Source organism: Molothrus ater, chromosome 12 (genome assembly GCF_012460135.2).
Source record: "Molothrus ater isolate BHLD 08-10-18 breed brown headed cowbird chromosome 12, BPBGC_Mater_1.1, whole genome shotgun sequence".
Classification (NCBI taxonomy): Eukaryota; Metazoa; Chordata; class Aves; order Passeriformes; family Icteridae; genus Molothrus; species Molothrus ater.
In genome coordinates, this window is record NC_050489.2 from 8,794,308 (window position 1) to 8,814,325 (window position 20,018).

General features: G+C 40.1%; 1 protein-coding gene across 3 annotated transcripts in view; it reads left to right on the plus strand.

The window, feature by feature from the left end:
• The window catches only part of ADCY7 (adenylate cyclase 7), a 60,313-nt gene that overhangs the window by 12,631 nt on the left and 27,664 nt on the right, over positions 1–20,018 (plus strand). For all 3 annotated transcript variants that reach the window (XM_036390308.2, XM_036390309.2, XM_036390310.2), the window contains 5 exons: positions 5,247–5,399; positions 14,311–14,855; positions 16,636–16,836; positions 18,888–19,049; positions 19,823–19,972. In XM_036390308.2, the coding sequence (XP_036246201.1) occupies positions 14,685–14,855; positions 16,636–16,836; positions 18,888–19,049; positions 19,823–19,972 (684 nt within the window). In that variant the 5' untranslated portion in view covers positions 5,247–5,399; positions 14,311–14,684. The remainder of the gene's footprint in view (positions 1–5,246; positions 5,400–14,310; positions 14,856–16,635; positions 16,837–18,887; positions 19,050–19,822; positions 19,973–20,018) is intronic.

Consider the following 20,018-nt stretch of genomic DNA (forward strand, 5'->3'; position numbering starts at 1 on the left):
ATGCAATTACAGCTCTCCTCCCTGCTCTGGGAAAGCATCTTGGATCTCCTCATTCAGTTTTCAGAGGTGGGGTGAGCCAATCTCACTGCAGTGAGTCTTCCCTGCTGGCATATATTTATCTGTCCCTGTTTTTTACAGTCTTGACTATTTCCTGCAGGTCACAGACTGTGCATAACAGAGCTGTTAATGGCTTTTGTCATGTGTTAAAATAGAGAATTTCAGACCACCCTGGCTACTTGCTTGGTGCCAAAGGCATTGAGAGGTCTCTTTTCTCCTGAGGAGCTATCTCTTCTGTTCCTGGCTCTTGCCTAGCATCTCTCTGGGTTGTTCCTCATCTTGGGGCACATGTGGGACCACAGTTCCTCCCTCTGACTTAGGTTAAGGAGCACATTCCTGCTGTCACCTCGTTGTTCTGCCTCTGCAGCCAACTGCTCTCAGCTGTGCTGGCTGAGCTGCCCTCCAAGCTGCTGTGCACCATCACTGATCCTGTCTGCCTCTTGGGCAGAAAGGAACAAAACCTAGGAGAGACAAATGATTATTTTTGTGTTGGTCTGTAGTCCTAGAAACAGTGGCATGCACATACTGAAAGAATGGTGTGGCAACAAGATAGGAATAAGTGGTGGGGAGGAAGAGGGAAGAGGAGGAGAAACTTGCTGAGCAAATATTACTGTAGACACCCCTGTTGTGGAGCCAGAGCCAGGATCTGTGATAATTTTATTTCTTTAAAATGAACAGCAAAACTTCCTGTTTCAGTTCATTAAACTGACCTAAACCCTGTGTGTAGGGAGGATGGTGATTTATGAATAGGTGTGAAGCTGTTTGCAGCTGAGCACATCCCAGACACCTCCTGTTCCACACGTGGGCCCCCCTGTGTGTCAGGTTTGCTGCTCAGGCAGGTACCCATCTGTACCTGGGCAATAAGGCAGTGACAGCTTCAGCTGCACCTCAGAAACACTGCTGGTGTTTCAGCCACGTGAAAGGGATGAAAGGAACCTCGTGATTCCATCCCCTGTTCTGTCACACCATTGCTCAGAGGGGCTGATTCCATTTGCTGCTGAAAAGCTGGTGTTAAGGGATCCCCCCGAGTTTCTGTAAGTGAATTTACAGCTCTGGTTGCTGTGTTGTTTTTGTAACCACCATGTCTGACAGTGGGAGCTGAAGCATGGGCATTCTGCTATCCTCAACATTATGCATTCTTATCTAATTATATATTTATTTTTGAAAATATAATGCTATTACACAATAACTTAATTATTATTTTATGTGATATTTAAAGCCCAGCATTGTGCTTCCTGCCACAGCTGAACAGACATTCTCCTCCAGGAATTATGTTTCTGGAAGCATGAGAATAAAGTCCAGCAAATATTTAAGTGCCAGCAAAGATGTTTGCTGTAATAACTTTTTATAGTCCAAAATTATCTGCATCTTATAAGCTTGGAACTATTCCTTGGAAATATTCCTAAAATGTCTTGTGAATATTCATTTATTTTGTTTGCACCTTTTGTGGGTGGATATTGGTATTAGGTCAGTTCCTTTAGGAGAGAAGAAAGGGGATACCACACACTTGGAGTCTGCCAGGAGAAAATCCATAGGAGGGAGGAAAGAAATGAATTTGAGTTCTTTCCTTTAAACACATCAGCTGTCCTTCTCACACAGGGGCTAAGGGCTTCAGAAGGTTTTGAGAATTTTTATTTTCACAAGATGGAAATATGGGATTACAAGGGAGAAAAATAGCTCTGGAATTTACTGTGTTTTAACTACAGGATGTGGTTATTGAAATAATGTTCTTGTGCTTTTGGCAATAGTTGACTCTCAGGCCTGCTCTTAAATTGTGCTGAACAACTTCAGTGAGAGTTAGAAGTAATTTTGAATGGCTGACACTAATTAAATGGGTGATTTGTGCTTCTACAGGAGCTCCCTGATCTACCAGGGAGGAATTGACAGTGAACTCTCAACTTTGGCTGCTCTTCCCAGACCTGCTCCTGAGGTGCTTCATAGCATGGGTTTTGATTGAGCACTTCCCGTGCATGTAGCTGCTGGCTTTCTCCTCGGGGCTCTGTGCAGAATGCAAGCTCTGTGAATCAGGGTTGTCTTTAATAAACCACCAGCAGGTTGGATCTTTAGGCTATGGCTTATGGCCATTAGTAGTTTGTATTTTGTTGAGGCATAGTATTAATGAAAATTTGTTTTTTCCTTCCTCAGCATCTAAAGATAAACTTGGGATGGATGAGTTGTGCAGTTCAATTACATTCTCATTGAAAGATATTACTTTTTCTTAGTTTTGAATTGTTACTTCCTAGATTGTAATTTCTCAATTTTTGGCACTTTTTAAAAAATCTCATTATGCCATTTGATCTGATGGTGAATAGTTGATGTGGCATTTTTATTTTGGTATATTTTTTGTCTCCTTTGGTTAAGTCTCCCTAACATTAATCAAGGACTGCACTTGTTACATACACAACTGTTGTTGTGTTCTTCTCTGTACTCTAATACTCCAAACTTCAAACGAAGGAAACATCTGGAAAGTAATAGGGGTGTTACAAAGTAACTAAGTTACCTTTTTTTAATACTGTAAGGTTTTGGGTTTTTATTTTCACTTTTGACCAGTTTTAGCTTGATAAAGTTCAGATAGTCAAAAAAAAAAAAAAAAAACCCAAACCACCAAAAAATGATAAAGCAAATCTGTGCTGCAGGTGCAGCATTGATCCAGCAGCTCACTGCCACACAAAGAACAATTTGGTAGGTGTGAAAAGCAACTGCTGCTGTAGCAGCAAGGTGCAGGGCTCATAATGTAACTGGTTAAATGTTCTTCAGTCAAAATGAAAGCGCCCCATAAGCTGTTGCTAGGGAAATAGGTGCCTGTGGTGAGTGTTGAATGCAGAGAGGCTTGTCTGTCTTGCAGATCAAAAATTGGCTCCAAGTACTTTGTGTATCACTTTACTGCCGGAAACTTGCTGCTTATCAGCAGACTGGTCTCTGTGCCTCTGAGGAACTTCAGTTACAAACACAGAGAGAATCTTTTTCTTTTTTAACTCTCTTCTCTTTACATTTTGATGTGAAGTATTTCTCCTGTGCGTTATCTTTGTTTATAATTTCTGTGTAGGACAGGAATATCCCCAGGACCTGATCCTGAGGACACTTCTAGGGAGCAGCACCTTCATCCCTCTGTAACTAAAAGGAATCTTGCATACAACTGTTTATCAGGGGCTCTGGACAAAATAATGTTTCTAGGCATAGCTTTAAAAAAAAAGAAAAAAAGTTGAAGTCAGTGAAACTGTCAGCTTGGTATAGTCATTATATTAATTCTCTAAATTGCATTGTAATTCTCTAAGGTGTGTTATGAGTATGAATTACAACTAAGCACCTTCATAAACATGGGGTGATTTTTAAAAACTGTCACAGTTTATTTTTCTAAAAGGCACTCTGATATTTCTGGGATGCTCTAACTATTCAGCACCCTCCCCATGTGCTGCTCTCCACATGACACTGCTCCATTTCAAAGGAACACAAGGTATCTCTTGTGATTATCAGAGACTCATCCTTACTACTGGATACGTGACACAGTGAAAGTAAAGCAGCAGCCTATTTAGGCATTCCAATTGTACATGTAACAGGTTTAACAAAGTCTTATTTTTATCTGCTGTTATGCATGCACAGACACAGCAGATTCATATCTGCCTTTTCAGATGAGTTCTCTGAGATCTCCTGTAGCTTTTCTTCTCATCTCTCTCCAAGGCTCCCAAAAGCCTTTGTCAGGGTTTTGACCTTTTACATAACAATCTTTTCCATCTTTCACCCAACTTTTATGAATGCTGATGCATGTAGGTCTTGGCTAGGTACAGCTAAATCTAATGAAATGGCCACAGCTGTCCCAGGACTTAGGTATGGGCTGGACATTTAACCCACTGTGAGAGAGTGGAGTGCCTATTTTGAGTGGTGGTTCAAGTAGTTTGTATATTTTAGCAAAAATTAACAGAAAATGGCAGTAGATTTACTTCAATTCTTGTTGTGATAAAATACTTTGCATCCACTTTGTTTTTGTGCCAGATTATTTGGCAGTTTCCTTTGCCTTCTGCTTTCCAGAGTGGGTCCCTGGGGACAGAGCTTTGGGACGAGCAGTGATGTAGATGCTGATACTTTCTCTTTCCAGCACAGCTGTTTAACTTGAATCAGACTCCTCAGTGCCATCTTAATTCTGATTTCCTGCTCTGGGCCTCTCTTTGGGTCGTTGTTTCAACATTTCTGTGTAACCATTTACTCCTCTTGGTTTGTGCCCCTGGTGAGTGTGCACTGGATTCCAACAAGGAACGGTGAGGAGTGAGGGCTCTTGCCAGAGCCTGGTACTATGCTGAGGTGTTGAACTTTGGCATTTTCTCACATCTGAAGAGCTGTTCCCAGATTGTGTATGAAGAGGATAAAGCAGGAAGAGAGTGAGACAAAGCCAGGAGCTGTTATGTGTGATATGAATTCCCCTACCAGATACCTGGTGCACTGGGTTCAAGGATGATACTTAACCACGTCTTTGTCATCTGCCTAACTGGAGACACAATTTTCTGCTCACAGCATCCTAGGAATATGCACTTCTGCCCTTTGGTACTCCAAGACAAGCAGATTGAGTGTCAGAATCTCTTCATTTCCACACTAGCACTAGACAAGTCTCTATCCAGAGTTACAAGGTCCAGGGAAGGAATGTTTTGCTGGTGTGCTTTTGGGGTTTTTTTTCCAGCTGCTTTCCTGCCATATTGTCATATTTGCTGATCTGCAATATTTTAAATTGTTTTTAATTATATAGTTTTAAATTTAAGTTACCTTTTATGGAGTGTTTTTTTTTTAATTGCTGCTATTTGGTCTTATGTGTAACAAAACTCACTGGAAAAGTAGAACTTTCATTATCTATGATGCTGTGAAAGTCATTAAAACATTCTTATCCTATTTTAGCAGAGTTCCCTTTGCTGTCATGCAGGCCTTGCTTGAAAAAACGTTGGGGTCAGTTAGCATAAAGACAATGCCTCTCATCACTCTTGAGCCTTTTTAGACATTTCCAGCTGTGATTGTTTCAATCAGCTTATATTCATGTCACAATACAGTTAACTACTTTTTCTTCTACTGATTGTCTGAGTAAAGGTTCATAAAATGTATGATGGAGATAGAGTAGATTTTTCTTCCTTTAACTATGAAGGAAAGAAATAAAGCATTATTAATACCTACAGTGGTCCTTGGAGTAAAGATTCCCTGTCTTGTTGCAGGTTCCCATGTGTGGTACATCAAAAGATTTAGTGTCAAGGATTTAACCTGAATGGGCTGCACTCACTCTCCTGTAGGAATTTCAAAATGATGGAACAGACCATGATGGAGTGGAGAAATATGGATTTTGCCAATGAATCCTGTGGCCTGTAATGGTAAGCAAACAACAAGCATGTTTTTGTTAGAGGTCCCAGTAAATAAAAGCCTGGATAGTCTGCTGTGCACAGCTCAGCACTGCAGAGCAGGTGGAAATGCTTTCTCAGTGCTGCTGGGGTGGGTGAACACCCAGCCCTGGGGCTGGCTGGGCACTGAGCAGGGCAGCCTTCACTCAGTGTTAAAGAGGCCTCAGTTTGGAAGGTTCTTCTGTAAACCTCCTGGAGCCGTGAGGCACCAGCTGCAGGCTGTTCTGAGAGGTGACTTTTGCCACTTCCTGAAGATTTGCCATGTCTGCGGTATTGTTTCAGGTCTGGAATTAACTAGTTCTGCTTTAATACTCATTAACTGGCTTTAGTATCAGCAAATGCAAAGGATAAAGCTGCTTCAGGAGAATTTAATTTACAAGTGCCTGCTTTGTTTTAGCTGTGCCAGGTGAGATATCCCTGTTCCCCCTGGTGAGTCAGTGCTTTGCATGGTGCAAGTTTCCAGTGGCCTCTTGGCATTGGGGATGGCTGTCAAACAAATCTTTGGAAATGGCAAGATGAAAGATAAGATGAAACAAGAAGAGTGATTGTGATTAGATCTGTGTTCAGACATTTTAGTATCTTAGTAGACAATCAAAACTTAGTGTGGAAACAAAATTCCCTGAAGCATGTTGGTTGTCACTGGAAAGCTCTCGCTGTTTCTCATGGTTCTCTCTTTGTGATCCAAAGCACCTTACCAGGCCCTTGTGAATGTTTGGCTCCTGTGGCCCTTTGCCTGCATCAATGAAAAATATGTGTACAACTCTGAACATTTTTTTAGTGTGTTGCTATCAAGTGAGACTGAAAATAGAAGATATGTGAGGTTTTCAGTGATTTATCATTGTTTTATTTCAGAATGACTCCACAAAGTACCTTTCCAAAACCAGGTACTGCATTTTGGAACAGTTTCTAAAAAAGAAATGTGGGTGTTTGACAGCTTTGTGTCCTGAGGTTGGGTATGATTCTAGAAATAATGCTTCCATCAGAAATATCTGTCTCTTTGGTGGTGTTTTTAGTATTTAACCTCCAAGGGAGGGAACTTCCTTATTGCAAGTGTTACTTTTAGTTTTTTTGGCTGTGAAGTACGGATGTGGTGGTGTAACAAATGTTGCATGGTTAGTTTGGGGAATGTTAAAATTCCCCTGTACTGAATGTATAGAGAAATAAGATTTTTAAAACAGGTATTTGATAGGACTTGGTCTTGAAGTAATCACCATTAAATAAAGGGGGATTGAATTTAATCTGTCTCCTTACCTTCCCCCTTCTTCCTTAAATAGTATGAAGACTTTGGTTTAGTAAAGGACATTTTATACATTAACAAAAATATTTGTGCTGCAGGAGCACCCTGCAGTTCCCTGCTCCAGGTTCTGAGGCACAGTCACATTCTTACTGTGTCCATCTCTTGGGCTGAGAGAGGTGAGTAAGCAGAAACTCAGCTAGAAACAACCATGTTTGACAAAAACATTAAAAAAAATACTTTGTAAAAATTAGAGACTGGGACAAACAAAGTTGTTGTTGATATCAATGCATTGTTTGAATTTCAGATCCCAGTTTGTATTTCTAGTCACTTCAGTGGGGTGGGAATATTGTAGGTAGGAGAGAGAGGAACCTCCTTCTCTGTTTTACTGGTTTTAGATAGACTTGACTGAAATGGGAAGTGATTTCTTATCTTACTCAGGGCAGGTGTTATCTTTTTCCTGCCTTCTCCCTGTCATATTGTGATTGCACCTGCTCTGTGCAAATACACTATTTACCCTAGACATGGGTAAATAGTACTGGGTTTCTGTATTGAACTGTACATTCCCCTCAAATAACTTGGTGGGACAGGAAAAAAATGAGAGCAATGTGTGATACCCATTACTCTCTTGTTCACAGTGATTTTTAAAAAATATTTTGTAATTTTTTACTTTTTGCATATCTGTGCTATCTAGTGATAGAAGAGTCCAGTTACACCCTGGTAGTCTGACTCTGCCACATCTCTGCTTCTTCACTGCTTTATTGAAATAGATTACCTGAGGCATATTCAAAATTTTGCCAAACAGATGACAGAGAATTCACTCTAGGTGTAATTAATTATATTGAGCTTAGAAATCTTGTCAGCCTGAGCTTTTTGTTTGCTATTTGTTATAATTCTGTAACCTAAAGGAGATAATGCCTGAAAAAAAAAGACCATTCAAACACATCTTTCTTGAATTTTTGTTTTATTGCTGATTTCAGTAAAGGCTCAGTATCACCTAGTGTGATGCCTTTTTTTTTCCCTTAAAAAACAGATCCTCTGAAAATGTCAGGAGTTTCACTTTCTGTGGAAATCAGGGATATTCTTGTAGAAATTATTGGGGCTTAGACACACAGAGACTCTGTCCCTGTTGCTGTCTTAGCTGAAAATATTTTTCTGCATGGTGTTGAAGTTTATTGTCCTGTGTTTTAGGGGTTTTTCTGCAGTTTATATAGCTCAACATTACAGGTTTTAGTACTTTCAGCAATGGCACAAGCACACTGCTTTTGACCTAACTAAACTGAAATTACTCAATGAAAAGCTATTCTGGCTTCTGAGGACAGTGTGTTCAAAGACATGAATTTTAAATAGATATGAAAACTGAAAGTGTAAGGGGAATATTGACTTGTGAAGTGGTAAGTTCAATTTTAGATCAGCTAAAGTCAAAAAGTCTATCTGTAAGATGTGATAGGGGGTCGGGAAGTCAAGAAATAATCACACACCTTGGTTTTGAAAGATGCAAAGCACAGCTCAATTCCCCTCTGGTGTGATGTATCTTTTTACACCCTGGAGTTTGCTGCTTATGAAAACCAGTATTATAAAAGGGCTGCTTCCTCCCCCACCCTGCTGAGCCAGACCCAGCACTTAATTATAAGGCTTAATAGATTTGTTGGTTGAACCATTATGTGTTTTCTCAATAAAAAGTTCCTTAGAACAGTAGTAAACTCTCCTGTGTAGTTCAGTTGCAGCAGTCTGGTTATATGGACTCTTCTTTCTTTTTTACTGACTTAGTTTGTGAGCTGGTCTTAAATTACCAATAGGTTTTCTGAGCCATACTCTGTCACCATTTTCTGTCCTACCAGGATCAGTAGCACAGGGTTTTTTTTCTGTGACTGTACTCTTTTTCTTCAAAGCACATCCTGTAATAATAGTGGTATTTAAAAATTAGCAACAAGCACCCGTCCCCCTGCCCCCAGCTTTAGCAGTGGTATTCTTCATGTTCTTTCCTTAGGCTGTGGACCTGTGAGAAGTGATGAGTCAGTTTAAGAGCTCACTGCTGTGCTTGCTTTCCTACTTGTGGTTTGCTTTTCCTTTCCAAACCCAGGGCCAGCTGTGGAGCTCATCTGTGCCTCTGCTACCTGCTGCACTCCCCCACCCCACAGGGAAGTAACCTGCCAAAGCTGGCTTTCCATGCTGTGCTTGGTGAGCGGGCTCTGCAGAGAGCCCAGCAGGAGCTTGGTGCAGGGCCTGGGACAGGATGGGGGCTCTGGCTGGGTGAGACCTCCTCCTCCTCCTCCTCCTCCTCCTCCTCCTCCGTCTGGCCAGAGCTGGCTGGTGGTGCTTATGAAACCACAGCCTCTGTTATTTCACATCTTCCACTTGTACAAGAGACTGAAAAACTGTTTCCAAATTAAACAGCTCGTTACTTATTCCTACTTTAAATAGCCCTGGAGAACAAATATTATGAGAAGAAGCAATCTACTGAAATAAGAATGTGAATTAAAAAGTTCATTTTCACTGCTTTCTTTGCAGCACATTTAACACTATCATTGCTGTGGCTTTCAACGTTCAAGGCAAACCCTAAGTGATGTAGTGTCACTGATTGCTCTGATATGTCATGGGGTATTTTTTTTTAAATGACAGACTACTTTTTGTATTGATTTGGTGTTTTAATGTAAATATAGTTCTGAGTGCTGTTGTGTTGAAGTATGCTCACTCTTTGTGAGAAAATAGAAGGTGAATATAGGTAAGATTTTTTTTTCTGTATTGCAGAAGTCCTTCAACAATTAAATGTAACTAAGGAAGGTGAAATTTCACATGAAAAACTTCAAAATATGTACAGAAAAAGGTTTGCCTTTATAGAGAAACTCTATAGCAGACAGATCATTAAAAACACACCTGCTCTCCACTCAGTATTTTTTTATGGGTAGAAGAAGCTAAGGTGGCTGCAGGCTAGTGTTTGAAAACAAAGTCTAAAAGGAAGAAGTGTTGTCTTTAACATGAATGGTAGTTCCTGTGCTGTGTGTTCGGATTGCTAAAGTTCGTTTCCTAACTGAACTAGTCATGGAGTCTGCTAAGATGGAGATTATTTTTGCCTGAGATTCATAATTCATCCACTAATCTCCTTCAATTATTCTATTGCGTGTTTATAGATTCCTGATTCCCTTTTAGTATCTGCTAATGGGTAATTAGAGTCAGCAATCATTCTTGTCATGGAAATTGCTAAAGTAATTTCAGAAACACTGTTGTTATTTGTGTGAAACAAAAGATGGAATGGAAATCAAAACTGTAATGTCTGCCTGGTTCTGTTGTAGTTAAAGATAAAAAAAGTGGTTCTACTTGCTTTTATACAGAAGTTATTGAGAGGAATAAGGCAATTTATATAGATTCATTTGGTTCTTGCTATTAGGGTTTGTTTTAATATTTCAGACACTGCTCTTTGGTAACCAGGCAGCTCTGGGTGATCAAGTCTTGAGTTCTTGGCAAATGAACAACTAAGAGGAAAAATACTTTATAAATTATCCAGGTGGTTACTGTGGTTGTGTTCACTTGTGTATATATCAGGAGTTTTGAAATTAAAATCAGAACTCCAACATACCTGGATTCTGTTTGGAAAGGCTTTAACTTGGTCAGGAGCTGCTGTGAATAATTCTCCCAAAAGAGAGGGAATAGGATGTGATCACTGGCTGTCTGTCCATCCTGGTGTGTGAGTGAGAGGGTGGAAGGAGGGTGCAGAGAGTGAAAGAAGCCATCCCAAGAGCTGTTCTGTCGTTATCAGTCTGACTTCTGTCATTCTTTCTGTTGCTCCACTGTGCAGTGCTGAGGGTAGGGCTGCTCTTTGTGCCAGAGCTCCAGAGATCTCCCTGGGATGTGACTCTGTGCTCTGCTCTCTCCATGTCTTGGATGCTCTCCCCTTTTTCCTCCCCCAGCTGCCCTCACACTGCTCCATGCAGACAATTTCTGGGGAGGAAGGGGCTGAAATTACCCCATGCATCAACACCGTTGGGCTGGTGTGTGTTCTTTAAAACACTTGGGCTCTACAGGCTCTGTACAGACCATGCTATTCTGCAGCTGTTGAGCCTTCAGAAAAGGTGTGTGTCTTCAGCCAGCTCTTCAGAAAATGTGGGAGATTGACAAAAAGCCTGGTGGAGAGTTTTAACTAGCCTGGGAGAACAAAAGAGCCTCAGTCCAAGCCTGGTAGGCTAATGAAATAATAATTGCTTTTTGTATTTTTGTGTCAGTAGGAGACTGGAGAGTTTTGCAGTGCTTGAAAGTTCCCATCTAAGGAGAGGAAAGCATAGGACAATACCTAGATTTGTGGGAGATAGAAATATTGTCTTTTTTGGTTGCAGGTGAAAGGTGGCTGTGCTTTTGTTAGGTCTTGCCCAGCACTCTACCTAGAAGAGGTTCTGGTGCTGAACCTGAGCACATCCTTGTTCCCACTGAAACACAGGAGGTTTGGAAGGTAATAGGTGTTTTGGTTCATTTTCTGGAAGGTATTCTGTTGTCCAGTTTTTTTACCTCTCACATATCCAGTGTTCTTACATATTCACTGGGCAAAAAGTCTTCATGTTAATTGGCTTGCAAATGAAGCTCACACAGATGTGACTAAATCATATTGGTGTGTTTGGTGGTTGCTCCCATAGGCTCTCAGTGCAGTTTCTAACCCACAGTGACAGGGCTGCTTCTTGTAGATCCTGACCTGGGTGACAATTCCTTCTCTTTTTCATCCAAACACAATTAAGGCCTCTAAAGAAATGAGGCTTTTTCTTGATAAGCTGCTGATCAGAGCTCTGTGGCTTTATGGCAACAACCCAGATCCAGTCCCTGTTTGGCTCAGTGTGTTTGCCACCGGTGCTTCTGGGAGTGTTCTTTGGTTTTTGTGGCTTGTTGCTGTTTCAGGGTTACACCTCTCCTGGTGTGTCATAACAGCAAATCTTCCAGGAACAATGACCAAAAAGAGTAAAAGTGATGCTGTGATGCACAGTGCTCACATGATCCTTAAATGTATAAACAGAAGCATGTTGAGCTGATGTTTTTCCCAGTGTGTGATACCACCCATGATAGAATCTTTCTCTCTCTCAAATCTACCTTCTACATTTCCAAAAGGTTGATGGAAAAATTCAAAGGAGAAAAGACACAAAAGTGGGGACTTTTTTAAAAGGGAGGTGGTAGTGTCAGTGGGACATGGGATGCAAATTGAAACTAATTTGGAGTGGAATTATTCACCTCAAAGTAGCATTTATGTGGTGCATTATGGGTTCTTGGTAAATCAATAAAGTACTGTTGGGGAGCTTCTTTGCCTGGTAGAATTCTGAGAAGAAAATTGTATGACCCAGGGGTCATTCATAATTACTTGCAGTGCATATCTACAGAGATCAGCCAGGAAGAAACAAATCAATGAGATATCAATCTCTTTTTAATTAAAATGGGTTAGGCTATTGAAAAGACATGTCTCTTCAATCTTCTGTCCTGTAAAACTCTTCAATAATATTCAGAGAGAGTGCCAAGCTGACGTTGCACCCATTTTTCATTTTTTGAGCATCAGATAACTGAACCACAGCCACCCAGTATAATCCTGTAGAATAGATGTAGTTCTTGGTACTGTTTTTTCATTCACATAGTCAGGAGAAGTTACAGAAAGCAAGCTGTGAAGTAAATTTTCCTGGACTTTAATATTAAAGTAGCCCAAGACAGGATAATTTGTTCCACATATTTGTGAATGTATTGCTGCTTAGCAATTAATAGTTATTTTTTGAAAATGGATTCTGCTAATTGGAAAAATAGTTCCCTCTCAAAATACATCTATATAATAAAGATTACCACTAAAATCATATTTCTGGAAGTATATTAAAGATGATCTTCATTGTTTTTGATCTGAAATACACTTTTAGAAGGAACTGGGACAGCAAGCCTGTCATCTCTTTCATGCAGTTGTTCACATCAGGCAGAGTGAGTTCCTGCACCCCCAGCCCCATGGTAAAGGATTTCCTCAGGATGTTTCATGAGCTGTCTGCCTCTCTGCTGCATCAGAGGCCAAACCTTCCCACTGTCTGGAGTCTGTTGTCTTTGTTACTGAAAGACAAATTCAGATTGAAATACTTGCCCCTGTGCACACTTTCTGAGAGTTTCTTCTTCAGGAAAAACTGACTTACTACACCCAAGTGAAGTAATTGTGCAGTTACCTTTGACTTGGAAAATGCAGTAAAACATGATGCAAATGTTTCAGTTTCTTCTTCATCTCTCCTTTAAGTGTCAGTGGTTTCTGAGATTCACACTTCTTTTCAAGAGCATTATTATGCACATGCAAATGGTGTGAGTACCAAAAGAATTTTTTAAAGTGAAAACTGGGAGGACTTTAATTATGATGAAGAACTCAGTAATAACCAGTACAGGTGAGACATTAGGTATACCGTTAACTATAAATGGGAAAGATTCAATTTTATTTGTTTATTATGCATATTGATATGTTCATATACATGTCAGTTTATTCTGGGTATTACTGAGTAAGAGTGATACAATATGGGGTTTTTTTGTGATTAATCCAAGTTTGGGGGTACTCTGGAAAGAAGTTCTAGTTTTTCATTTTGCAAAAGTACCCGTTTTTTTTTTGGTTCAGTCTCACTGTTGATATATCTGGTTTTGCCTGCTTGATCATTAATAATTGGATAGGATGTTAGTGTTTGGCTCTATTTACCAGAGGCAGAATTTCTCACTATGGTTTCTGAAACTTTTTCCTGCTTTTAGTGTGAAAGCAGTCCGAATGTGTGCAGTTAAGCATTTGGTTTTTGAAAGTAACTGGCTGGGATTTGGCTTTTCTGAGGAAAAAAAAGTGAGGTTTAGTGGGTTCTCTCTCCCTGGAGCAATGGCCTTGGGCACCATGGTGGCAAAGAAGCTGTGGTCCTGTTGTCAAGTTTTAATAAGACTTACAAAATCCTGTTTTTCATGCTTCCCTCCATCAGATCCCTGTGCTTCTTTTTTATGGCTCTTGGCATTGAACGAACTATATTAATGAACCTATTTGAAAAACACTGGTCATTAGAAATGAACAATACAGTTTATTCCTTAATGTTCATTGTTAGCAGAACACATGTATTGCTTTGGAAACAGTATTACTTAAAGTGGAATGAAATGTACAGAACTAGATGTTAAGTATCTTTAAATAAAAGTTTAATGAATTTTGGCTTGGACAGCTGTATTCTTTTCTCAGTTTTCTATGCCTTAATTGAAGTCTGAAATTAATAAAAGAGGATTTCTTAATTTTTAAGATGCATGTTTTGAGAAAGAATACCAAGTGTATTGTGATTGAAGATTATATACACACACACACACACAGATGCACTCAACTTCCAAAGAGCTGTGAGCATTCAGTTACACGCTCACAGGAGCAGTGTCGTTTGCTCAGAAGGAAAAAGCCCCATGTAGCACTCTTGTACATGAAAATGTTTGAGCTGCCAGAGCAGGGTGAGCAGAGCAGCCCTTGGGGAGTGCTGCCCACGCATGAGGCTCCTGGGCTCCCACCCACCAGCAGCACGCTGCTCTTGCTCACTGGTCACAGCATGCAGGTGGAAAGTTCACAGAAAGTTTAAGGAATCAACTGTTTTTATTCCCTCCCCCCGGGGAACATTGTGTATGATTAACTATGAATTTACTAATCCTGTCTCTCTGCAGGATTCATCCCAGGAAGTGAGATTCAAGCTTATGGAAAGGAGTTTGAGACTTGCAAAGTAATAATTAAAAAAACCTCATGCCAAAAACGCCTGTCTGCACCAATGCAAGTTGACCTGGAGCTTCATGCTTAGTGCGGATGATGAATTGCCTGTGGTTTTGGGGAGGCTAATTCTTGCTTTTGATTGCATTGGGAATCTGAAGTCACTGCTCATGAGATGTAAAATCAGAGAATGTGGGTTACTCAGTGTGCCTGAAGATCACAGAGGCAGCAGCCAAACGACAAAACTTCTCTTTGAAGCAGTGGCTTCAGTTGTGTCATTGTGTGCACTGGGAACGGAGAGAAATAGCAGAAATAGCAGCCAGCCTGGGAGAAGATGCCAGCTAAAGGGAAATACTTCTTCAACGAGGGCGATGAGGGCAGGATATCAGACCCGCTCTACGAGAAGTACCGCTACACCAGCCAGCAGCATCCCCTCCTGCTGCTGCTGCTCTTCATCGCCATCCTCTTCTGGACTACTCTAATCATCATCTTCTTCGTTACTGCTGTGAGTAAACTTCTTTTGTGTGTGTTCACTTTTGCAGAGAGGATAAGGAGTTGCTCTGACAGCACACTGAATCTTTTTGGCTATATAATATTTTGAGCCACATGGTGTCAAAATTGCGGTGCTGAAAGATATCAAGTAACTGTGCATGCATTGCTGTGTATGATTTTGAAACAGATGGGAAGAGAGAAGACATTGTCAGGCACCTGCACAATTACTATAAGGAATTTTTTTCCTTTCTATTCATTAGGAACCAAATCCTGATCTCTATTGAATGCTAGCTATGATAGTAAGTACTAAAAGGGCCAAGGAAGGAGCAAGAACAGAAGTTAAAATGTCCTGCATTTCTCATATTACGGTGACTTGTTGGTTTTTCATCAGGTTATTCCTGAGGTGATTTTTTTTTCTTAAAAGATTTGCAGATTGTTAATTTCTTTTTTTAAAAATATTTTTCTTTTTTTTGGTTATTAAAAACACAACAGGAACCTCCCAGTACAATGGGTTATCCGTGGAATCAATATTTAGTTAGCAAAGAGTGGTGATCCTATAGGCAGAGAAAAGATGCAGCTTAAAGATTTTTTTGTTATGTAGTGTAATTTGATTTTTTATAAAGAAATTTAGTGCTGTACAAGCCCAGTTGACAGCTGGTAAGAAGAGGAGTTGATTTAAAGATAATGATGTAAAAAGGTAGTAAAGTAGCTGTTATAATCCTTCATTGCCTTTTAACTCTGCTTTCCTAACAACTTTATGATAAAGAGTCTTCAAGTCTCTCTTTAGCAGCAAATCAAATCTTACCAATTGCACTTGTATCCCTTTTATTTCTTAGGAAGGGAAGAAAAGCAGGAACACTATTTTAAACAATTTATCTTCTGTGAAAATTAGAGCACTGTTACACTCCTCTTTAGCAAAGTTTGAACTCTAAATCCATTTCTTTGGGTACATCTGCATTATAGACACAGTGTAGTTAGAAGTTAGTAGTTTGGGGTTTGCCTTTTAAGCTAGTTTGGAAAACAACAGCAGTGGAGCTGGGGTAGTGTCTCAATAGGGCATGAAATGAATGACATGTACAAGCTGAGATGTCCAAGGCAAGAAGAGGGCAGTTTATTTCCAAACTCCAATATTTATAGACTTTCAAAAGTGACCATGGATTTGGGGGATGAAATTGCTACCTCTCTAGCTACACTGGTTAAACCAAGAGTCCATCAATTTTCTCCTCCTCCAGAAAGGAAGGCAAAACAATCATTATTTACATGAGAAATGCGTGAGAAACTCCATTACAAAAATGTAAACATCAGAAGGCTTAGAAGAACAGGGCGACAGGGTAGAATGAGTGTCTATAATAGTATTTGTTATATTTGCTCTGTATGTGTGAATATCAGAAAGTGTTCATGCTGCCACAGCTAGTCTACTTAAAAACCCAGGTTAACTTATTTCAAAGGCATCCAAGCTGTTTCCAGGGCAGTATAGATGCATCTTTCATTGTTCTGAAGGGGATATTTGTAGCAGCTGTCACCCTTGCTTTGCCTTTGCAGGAAGCTCATTCCCACCTTGCCTATAATAGTATTTACTGTATTAGCTCTCTATGTGTGAATATCAGAAAGTCTTCATGCTGCCACAGCTAGTCTATCTAGTCTACCGAAAAACCCAGGTTAACTTATTTCAAAGGCGTCCAAGCTGTTTCCAGGGCAGTATAGATTTTCCTTTTTCCTGAAGGGAACATTTGCATTTTTCCTTTTTCTGAAGGGGACATTTGTAGCAGCTGTAATCCAGTTTTGCCTTGCAGGAAGCTCGCTCCCACCTGCCGTTCCTGGTGGCGGTGTGCGCGGCCCTGGCGGTGTTTGCGCTCACGTACCTGCTGCTCTGCATGGAGTCCCTGCTCCGCCGCTGCCTGGCGCTCTTCGGCCTCGTGGCCTGGCTCTGCTTCCTCACCGTGGGATACGTTTCCCTCTTTGAAACGGGGAGTGATTATCAGCTGTGGGAGCAGGTGGGTATGCTGTGCTCATTCAGGTTCTTGCATAGGGCTGGTGGTCAGCTGGGGATGTTTTTCTGTGCTTCAGTCTTTCAGGATGTTGTAACTGTGTAATAACTCTTCTGAGATTTAGGTTAACTTCTAAAAACTGGCTTCGCTGATTTGTTGCAGCAAATTGTAGTTGGCATTCTGGATTATAGTGAAAATACATTTCAGTGAAAAAATTGGATAATTGCATAAACCTATGTGGGAATTGCATCTTTAGTAGTGAATTGGATTTTTGTAATTAAATTGGATTTTTTAGGATTTTTACTAAATCTTAATTACTATGAATTCATCTCTGATTTTTTTTTTTTGTTTTGTTAATAATACTTGCTTTGTTAACTTATTTGGGTCAGAGAAGTGTTCAAGAAATGTATAAAGGACTCCAGAGCTGGGTGTGCCCTAGGGAGCAGGTTTTTAAGTCAGTGTGAGAGGTGAAGTGAACAATAAGGATTAATGACACATCCTGGCATTGCTGGGTGTGGCTAAACTTTGTTGCTTGCTATCTCTGATCAGAAGATGGGTGATTTCATGAAGCCAAAAATATCATAATTTGTAGGAAACTCCTCCTAAGATCTCATAATGCAAGCAGAAGAGCTTTAATTAAATGAAAATGACTTTTTATCTTGTTTTATGAGCTCTGCCCCTTCCCTTCTTTATTTGAATAAAGAAAGATATCAATTATCAGTTAACCCAAATCTGATTTGTATTATGGCCTGGATCCAGCACTGTATGTTTAGAGTTGCTGTCCAGTATTTTTTAACTTAAGGAAGTGCCTATTACCTCGGAACCACGCCCCCTGCCCTCAAATGTATTGATCTTAACTATAAATGCAAATATGTAACAAAGCACGATTTGGTTTAGCTGCTTTCAATGCTGCAAGCCAATGTGGTAATAATTCATTCATATTGATTTTAAGTCTAAAATATAAGGATGCCCTACTCTGTAAATGAATAGATTTATTTCAGAATTTCAGCTCAAGTTATGAATTTATCACTAATTAAAGCTACTGTTTAAATGCAGGTATGGCCTTTGCTTGTCCATCCTTTTCTTGTGCTTATAAAACTATCACACAGCATTCAGAACATTGTGTGATGAGGGTTGCAATTATGGCAGAAAAAAATGTCTTTACTCCAGTTAAAGTAGTAAGATATACACGGGAAAACATTTTTGTTGAATGAAATCTTTTATTTGCCTGTTTGTCTGATTACTGCTGTCCCAGTCAAACTATCTGTTCTGGGAAAATATTTAAGGGCAGACTGGCCCTTGAGACTTCCTCGAAGGAAGCTCTTGTCTGGAATGGCACAATTTAGTTGCTGTGATGAGATGGAGCTGAGCCAGGAATGCTGCAATAATATTCCTGTGATCAGGGCTGTTAGTTTCCCTATATATATAAGCTGACAATTGTAACAAGTGTATAAATATGAATTTAAGTTTTACAAACCTTCCCACTGATCTGGAGCAGTTCAGCAGTGCATTTTATAAAAGGTGTGCAGCTAAATATATGGTTAGTGGTAATAAAGGTTATTCTCTTGTGGGAGGACCAGGAAGTATTGGTTGGATTTTTGGTTTTTATCAAACACAAAGCAAACATACACATGTGACTGGGTGATGTTAAAATTAGAAAAATATCTTCCAACAGGTGAGAAATCTGATTCTATTCAGTATTGCTAGCCTTGCAACACACTGTTCCTGATGTGTGAGTACAAAGTGCAGCCAAAGTGCATCTCCAGCTGTAAAGGATAAGTTCAGGATAAAGGGCAAGGACAAGTGAAAAAATTATGGGTGATATGTCATGTTAACCCATTTTGTCTATGAAACTAGAACTGTTAATCCCTCAAACTCTTAGAACTACCACTGTCCTTCTGGCTTTAACTGTCTTTTGAAACATCAATATCTAATTGTTCAGCCTTAAATTGAGTAAAAATCCCACTGCTTTGCTCCTGTTTCTGTAGTGATTTATGGCATTTACTTAATAATATGTATGCGTGATTCTTTCTTATTTTTTCTTTTTCTTTCCAAAGGTGCCATTCTTTCTGTTCATAATCTTCACAGTTTATACCATGCTACCCTTTGGGATGAGAGGTGCTGTCATAATTAGTGTTGTTTCTGCTCTCTCCCACATTGTTGTTCTAACTGTGGTAAGTGTAACATCTCAAGGAAACAAGGAACGCATTCCATTTCAGGTAAGAAAATAACCGGGTTACATAATGCAATACTCTAGTCAAGCTTCTCTTTGCTTTTGGCATAACTATTCTATTAAGAAAAGTTCCATTGATGTTTCAAGTTTGTGGATTTGGAGCTTGGGCCCAAAAACCCTTGGGCTTTTTGTAAAATTGCAAATTTTTAAATCTACAGTGCAATTTTGTTTTTCTGGCCTAAGTGGAAAAAGCAGGGCTGTTAAATTAATTTTTAAACTAAGCTGTTAAAAACATGCCTAGGTTAGTCATAGTCACTCTTCCCAACCTGTGCTCCTTCAGGTGGGTCTACCCACCTTCGCCAGGCACTGCCCACAGGGTGGATCAAAAGGGCCACTGCTGCCCCGGGGTGTCAGAGGGGCTGGGAGTGCAGCCTGCTGCGTTCAGGGCTCCAGCACTCATTAACAGGGTGTGTTCATTAACAGGAGCACCCCAGCTCCTTCATGCAGGCATGTGCCAGGCTCCACACAGCATGCTGATGCAGGAGTTTGTGCACTGCTTTTCCACAAACCAAACACTGGTGCCTGCAAATAAATGTTGAATGATAGCATAGCATTTTCTGTTTCACTATTGTGACTGTGAAAGTCAGATTACATCTGCCAGGTCCATCCTGGGTAATAGCAACAATGATTTGTTATGGGATGGGGTAAGAGGAAATGAGACATGGTCTGGGATTTGCTGTGTTTTATGGGACTAATATGTGTGTTAGTGAAGTATCAGTGACTGCCCTGCAGCAGGTAAATATTTTTCTTCTCGTGCAGCTCCTTGCCAATGCTGTAATTTTCCTCTGTGGCAACTTGATGGGTGCGTTTCACAAACGCCAAATGCAGGTTGCTTCGTGGGATTTGTACAGATACACCTTAAAGTGCATTCAGGTCCGAATGAAACTGAAGATTGAAAAGAGGCAGCAAGTGAGTGAGCTACTTCATGTTATTAATTGCTTGTTTTCATTTCCAA